Genomic DNA, 7,500 nt, shown 5'->3' with positions numbered 1-7,500 from the left:
TAAAGTTAAAACTGTGTAATTAAAAAACATTAAAGGACACCATTTGCAATAGTATTCAAGCTGTAATTTTTTCCAAACATTTTCAAAGAATTTTTGTTTGACTTTTATAACATGAAACAATGATGTTTTAAGAACACTCTCTTTTTTAAATGCTCTCTTCTTTAAAATGTGTGACTGAATTTTAGTGCTCATTAAAGAGGAGCTTATAATAGCTCTGTCTGGAACTGAGCGTAGTGCAGACAGGTTCTGTGTACATCCCTTCACGTAACTCTGCCAGTGCACCTCAACCTGACCTATAGCACTTTGCTATTTTAGTCCTGGGTTGCTTTTGAGAGAGACTGACAAGAGTAACAAGTTTTATAGAGGTTAATTGAGATGGGTAAATGTCCACTAGAATTTTAGTTTAAATTATCTCTCTTCTTTCCTCTAATGGTGCATTATCTTTTGCTTTGCAGACTCCACATCTGTTTGAAAAAAATAAAAGGCAAAAACATTTTAAGCCACTTCAATATTTATTGCAGCATGTTTCTAGAATATATCATCCCCTATCTACCTCTTTTAGAGCATGCTGTATTTTTTATATTGTTCTGTTATCAATAATACATTAATTTCAGTCTGCTTTACAATGCTATGTGTAATTCATAATCTGCCTCCTGATTTCCTAATATGTTGCAAATATAATCAGGAGAAAATCCTGTTTCTTTCAACAACTGAATAAGCAGCAAAATAATGGAATAAGCTGCCTGTGTGTTGCACCATCTACTTTACATTTTCAAAGCAATAACTCTGCTCTTCAGGATCACTTTCCAGTCCTCCAATATATATTCTCCCCTTAAAAATAAATCTTTTTTTCTCAATTATATATCCATGGGATTTGTAAAAGATAGAGACAAGATAAAAGACTAGGAATATTCTGATAAAGTATAAAAATTGAATATCAAAATTTATACATAACTTAAAAGTCATGATGAGAAACAAACAACAACAACAAAATAAACAACCCTTCCAAAAAAACCCAACCAAACAAAAAAATCCACCCAGCCAACTAAGCAAACAAGCAATCAAGCAATAGATCAACCCAAACCAAATTAAAAGCAAGCAAACAAAAACAAACCAAATAAAAAAAGAAACAATAACAAACCCTTTCTAGCCTTGGAAGAAATTATTTCCAGCCTTCTGGAAGAAAGAATGTATTTCTGTCCTGACAGATTGACACATACTGGACCCTGACAGTGCAGCAACTTAATACAGAGAAAAGTTATTTTAGAGGTTTTTAAAAATGTATTAGACCTAGTTTTTCTTTCACTATATTGCCTGTACTTGCATGATAAATAAAGCAAGCCTACTTCACAGGCGAAAAAGATCAGAAAAAAAAATTCTTAAAACAAGTTTTATACTCTTATTGTTTCCATAAGTAGCCTTTCTCCAAAATGCACAGCAAAATGCACAGTAAAAGTAGGGTGTAAAAAAATGTACGTATCTCACAAGTTTCTTAAGATTACTGCGTTAACTCTCAAGAAACTTGCAACATATTCCCAAGTTACCGTGTAATCATATTGAAATTACATTACACTGGACTTTCTTCTCCCACACTGCATACTGCTGTTACATTTAAAGTTCCTCAGGGCAAGGACTATGTCTGTATCTATTTTGTAATGTGTTATGCAAACATATGGTGTTGTAATAACTAATAAATAATCATGAGTTTGCAGTAGCCTCAGACTTGGTTTGGGAGATATTTTATACCTGTACTCTTGCTTACTCTTGTGTTATCCACATGCACCTGTGAGCATGCACAGTTGAGCATATGTGCTGGTGTGCACTGGTGATAGGGGTAATGATGCTGAGGTAAAATCTGTCTTCAGACCTTTTTCTGGCAATTTTGTACCCAATTAACTGAAAATATTAAACCATTACATTAACAGGCCATGCACTATCATGCCTGTGTAATTGAAGGAGTAAAATTCTTCTGAATCAAAATTTCAGAAAACAAGTGAATGGTATGTTCTGAGCAATTAGCTGCTTTTTAAACTGATTGTGCATTTTTGCATCAATGGGAGGATGAAGTCAGTTCCTTTGAAAAGAAATAAATTATAGGTTTTATGACTCACATAAAGGAAATGTGTCCTTGGTGATGCTTGAACTTAGCATAAACTACCTAGCATGTTACAAGTATATTCTTAAAGAATTTTATATTAAAAGAATAAACAAAACCTTTCACAATTACTTATGTCTCTTCCTCAGCCATGCCTGTTTCAAGAATAGCAGAACATTTTGCTCACCTGAAAGCTATCATAGGGTCCTAAACATATGAAGTCATGATTTAAAAGACACAGATGTTAATAGAAGTGGTATAGTCAGTCTGTTTTTCCACTATTTCTGACAAATACATTTTCCCCATAGATTAACAATCAAATGACTGCACAGTTCTCTGATTAATTCTGCTAGAAAAAAAAAGAAAAAGGAGAAAATAAATTTCCTCCATGGTATAGATTAACTTAGTTCTTATAACTGTGAGACCATCAACTGTGAGACCATCTTTGACTCCAGTCCTTGCAAAGCTTATCCCTCATGCCTAGAGTGGAAATAGCCAGTAAATCCACATTCAAAGGCAGAACTCCTTTGCTCCCTTTTCTTCTTTAACCTGATCATTATGTTTTCTGCTCCATAGTGAGCAGAAAGCCCACTATTAAAGCTCCAGAGGGGACTTCTTGATCCTGAAAGAAAGAAAGAAGAAAACAGACACATTGTCCTTAAAAAAAAAAAACAAAAAACATTGATCTTTGCAAATTTTTGCTCAATTGAAATGTCTGGGGGACAACCACTTGGGTCTGGGCTAAACTTCAGTTTAAGGCAGCTGCTCACTGAGGTCCTCTTTCCCTGATGCAGAGTGTGTTTTTGTTTTGCTAAGCTCACATGTGTAGCCTGAACCTTTCCCAGGAAGTTTGCTGTTAATAAGGTGTATAGCTGGTCCTTCTCCTGCCTCTTCATAGACTTTTCTTCATACTGTGAGGGGACAGTCACTTCCATCATCCTCAGAGTCTACTTCTAGAAACCATATTGAAATTTGACTGTTCCCCTGCAGGTCTGTTTTTGGGGACGGGTAGTGATGTTCTCTTGTTGCTTAATGATTAAAGAGCAGATAGAGAAATCTTAACAAAGTTTACATTAATTCTCAGTGGTTCAAGCAGCCTAAAAGCAATTCTGTCTTTTGGAGACTCATTTGTAAGGTGATTGTCTTCAGCTGCATCAGCAACAGGGAATGGAAATCAGTTCAGTTGTTGTAACAAATATTCATAACTGGTTACATTGGCCCTTAGATGGGATATATGACCTGTGAGATATAAACTGGGTATTTGAAAGTCCTCACTGGGAAAATTTGTAGAACTAAATGAAATAATCTTTTTAGTTCTTGTGTATTGTTGTCTGTATGGCATGCTCTGGCTAGGTCTTTCTGCACAGCTCCCCTTGGAACTAATGGAAGCCATATGTGCAGGAGAGAAAAATGTACTCAAAGTTATTTTCCTCATATTAACACTGTCTTACTTCCTTGTCTAGGCACCTTAACAATGAACATGCATTGGATGACAGAAGCACTGCTCAGTGTCGGGTGCAAATGCAAGTGGTTCAGCAGTTAGAAATACAGGTTTGTTATATGGATACATTATCCTATTAGTTATTTACTGTTTACCTAAACTAAATTGAAAACACTTGCCTTAGTGACTCTAGCTTAAAGACATATGTTTCGTACATTAAATTTGTTGATATTCATGAATAAGTGAGGGTTTTTTACTTAAAGATTTTTCACATTATAAATTATGCAGTAATTATCTAACATCAAGATTGTCTACAGTATTTTGCTTGAACTAAGACTCTAATGCTATTCATCATGAACGAAAAATGCAGTCCCTGGAGCAAAGACTGGATCCAAGCCATCTTCACTGTTTAAAATGCTGGGTCAGAGCCCCTCTTCCTTCTTCCCCTTCTGACCCAGTGCTTGTCTGTGCTGTTCTGTGGGATAAAAGAGTAGCAGAGCATATCTCCACCCAAAATGACTCCCAGTCTGATAGGGCGCATTTTTTTGCAAGCAAGAAGGTGTAATGTCAGACCCACTGAGGAAGGCCCCTGGGGAGTGCCGTGCCTCAGACCACAGGCCTGCAGTGCCCTGTGCATGCTCTAACCATTAGAGGTCACTGCGTGTATGTGAATGCTCCCTTCTGCTTATGCAGGGAGTGGTGGGCACCCCTGGGGTCTGCAGGATTGTGACAACACCTACAGGCTGCTGAGGTTGGGCACGAGCCTCAGGGGTGACCGTGCAGCACAGTTGGCCCACGCTGTCTCCTGCTGCCCACACTGCAGTCATGGGTGGGCCTGTCTCAGCAGTCCCAGGCCCTCTTGGGACTGCTCAGAGGAGCTCAAGGGATGCAGCAAGGGACCAAGATTAATGTCCCTGTTTCTTGCCATATGTAGAGAAAGAAGGATAACAACTCTCGCCTTTCTCACCTTTTCGGAATATTGTCTCACAAGTTCTCTTTCACGTAAGAATACTTCTTTCAGTGGAGGCTTTTTTGGATCTTTTTTACTTTAATGCTGGAAATCCAAAACAATGAGAGGAGCATACAATAATGTAATTTGTTGTCATTTCCTTTAAAATGAATGATTTTTAAACCCGGGTAAAGCTGCTATTTCTTTCATGTTATTTACACGATAGTGTTAACTTCATTTGTATGCTTGTTAGGAATTCATGTCATGGCAAATACTGTGTCACTAAAACATCACACATATAGAATGAAGCTACACATATTTTGAAGAAGAAACCTTTTTCACACCCCTGGCCTCAAATGTTCTTTAATAGAATACACACTAGATCATATTAAATATCTGCAGTACTAAAGATAGTTCCCTCTTTTAAAACTACTTGCAAGTTCTCCAATCCTTTGTCCAGTCTCAGTCTACAGGTGTAAGAGCAAGAACTCTCTGGAAAATGATAGTATTAAACACCAAATTTAATTCTTATTGAAAATAATGTTGAAATAATGTTTTAGGTAGCCAGAGCCAAATCACTAGAGTAAAATTTTGAACATTTCTTCTTGTAAACTAGTTTGTGAAAAAAATTAAAATATTTTCTGTTGTAAAATACATTTTCCTCTTTTATATCCTGCTATTTTTATCAACAAGTTGCAGATTTCAAGCACTTCCTCCTGTTTAATTTTTTAATTTTAATTTGGTACCTTGTTTGAATCTGAAACGATAATTATTTACATAATATATGGTCAGAAAATGGTATCAGTTAGGAAAAAGTAGATTTAAGTAACATAATGTTTTCTGAAGGCAGCATAAGGGCTTCATAGGAATTGTTTACCATTTACAAAGGCTAGGCTGTAATCTAACAGTTGAAGTGAAGATTTAGCTTGCAGTGTGACCAATTATGCCATTTTTTGCTTTGTCTGACTGCTAGCGAAGTAGGGTCCATCAGTTGTAATGAGACCCAGTGCAGTGTCGCTGCCGACTCGATGGCAGAGTTCAGTGTTTCACACTGCCTGGGCTCTGTCACTCTATTGAATTAGATTGATGATGGCAGATTGCAGGGGGCACTAACTGGACCTCAGTGGGAAAGGATGAAGTGTGTAGTCAATCCTGGCAGGCACTGTGCTTTGAGGACCCTTCACCCCTTCACAGTTGTTGGCACTAGTCCATTGCTAACAGTGTCCACAGGACTTTAAAGAGACACTATGGGCCTTCTAATTTATGGTCTTAGTAACTTGTTACTGTCGAGGCAACTGTGACCTCAATTCTCTTATTGACAAAAAGATGAAGTGCTATTTGTTTTCTCTGACCTTTTAACATATGAAAGGCTATAAAAGTTTTTGTTGGTTTTTTTTTTCCTTCCTTTCTTTCTTTCTATGCCCAAAGTTGCATGTCCTCTTAGATAAGTTTCTACTGACACAGACTTTTATATGCAGGAATCATTACACCAAGACAAGCTCAATGATAAGATATATCACTGCAGTGAAATAGCTGTATCAGTCATTTCTAAAATGCTTCTGATCCCACTCTTTCTTAACAGCTTTCTAAAGAACGCGAGCGTCTTCAAGCAATGATGACCCACTTGCACATGCGACCCTCGGAGCCCAAGCCATCTCCAAAACCTGTAAGTGCATATTGCTTTATAAACAGTAAATAGGTCTACGAATGTAGCGGGCTAAGAAAATGAACAATTTAGTGACAGTTGGAAAACAATGAGTGTGATGAAAAATATGGCAATAAAATGAAGGTAAAATGCAATATCTTGTCAAATTGTATGTTTCTTTAAAAGTAATGCTATCTTTTGCAAAATCTATCCAATCTACACCATAGGTGACACTAAACAAAGTACACCTATAAGTGTCCAAATCATTGCCTTGAGACTGAAACTAGAGAGAATATCTTTTTGTGATAGGTTTAGAGATATTAAAAGGAAATCCACTTTGAAAGATTTTAAGTTCATTGACAGTAAGAAGTAAATGTAACATGAATCTAGGTACTTAGGAAATTTTGCAAATTACTTACAAGAGACACAAATAAACAATTTTTTATTCTTAAATGAACAAAAATGTTATTTTATGCAGTGAATTGAAAGAGTTTCAAACATGGAGGGTGTTGTGTTTGTTTTTGGCAAGACTGTTATGCATCCACTGTGATGTTGCTGGGATTGGTACAGGTACTGAAAAGTCACTGTTGCTCCCAGCCACTCCACGGTGCTGCATTGGGAACAAAACAGTTGTGCAGCTGGATCTGCATCCAGATCCAAACTCCATTAAACTCTGCATGGCTTTGTGTAAGCAAAAGTATTCTCTGATGCAGGTGCAGTGCTGTGCTGTCAGGGTGTCAGGCATTGTAGTGCTTGTATTGACTGTGCTTAGATACACTGCACTTACACTAGACGCTGTGTGAAAGGTGAACTATTCATTTATGTTATCCATGATGGTAACTTTTGTACATATAATATTAAAAGGCTATCCCAGTACTTGCAGATGAAATGCTGAGCTATAGATGAAAATCTGTGGCTATGAAAGCCAGGAAATGTAGGCAGAAGGAAAACAATCTGTTTTAAAGAGTACACTTGCATATCATGGCCAGCTAATGTTTACGTAGAAGGACAGCATGCACTGTCTCTTGTGTTTTCAGCTCCCCGTACTTCAAAGAAAATCTTTGTTTGAGGGCACACTTTATAACCTGATGATGAAGGAAAAAAGTGTTAGCATTTCCTTAACCCCTGCCTTTGTAAGAGCAAATTTAGACGCATTATTTTTGCTTTCATTAGCCTAACTAAAATCAATTTTTTTTTAGATCATCTACTAAGGAAAAACATTTGAAAACTTAAATTCTAGTATATGTGGCAAATATAAGAATAAAGTAATCTGAATGCTTTTTCCATTTCCGTGCACTGTGGAGTTTTTCTGTCATGCAGGCTTCTTGAGCAATTCAGGTTAGGTACCAAATCCTGCTGAACTGTGTGGT

At 36.9% G+C, this 7,500-nt stretch overlaps 1 protein-coding gene across 1 annotated transcript in view; it reads left to right on the top strand.

Annotated features, from left to right (window-relative positions):
• The window catches only part of FOXP2 (forkhead box P2), a 390,491-nt gene that overhangs the window by 344,658 nt on the left and 38,333 nt on the right, over positions 1–7,500 (top strand). The window contains exons 13-14 of the mRNA XM_059473417.1: positions 3,559–3,646; positions 6,068–6,151. Coding sequence (XP_059329400.1) covers positions 3,559–3,646; positions 6,068–6,151 — 172 coding nt within the window. The remainder of the gene's footprint in view (positions 1–3,558; positions 3,647–6,067; positions 6,152–7,500) is intronic.

This window comes from Ammospiza nelsoni, chromosome 5, assembly GCF_027579445.1.
Source record: "Ammospiza nelsoni isolate bAmmNel1 chromosome 5, bAmmNel1.pri, whole genome shotgun sequence".
NCBI lineage: Eukaryota > Metazoa > Chordata > Aves > Passeriformes > Passerellidae > Ammospiza > Ammospiza nelsoni.
The sequence above is the reverse complement of the archived record's forward strand: the minus strand, read 5'-3'. Positions and strand labels throughout refer to the sequence as shown.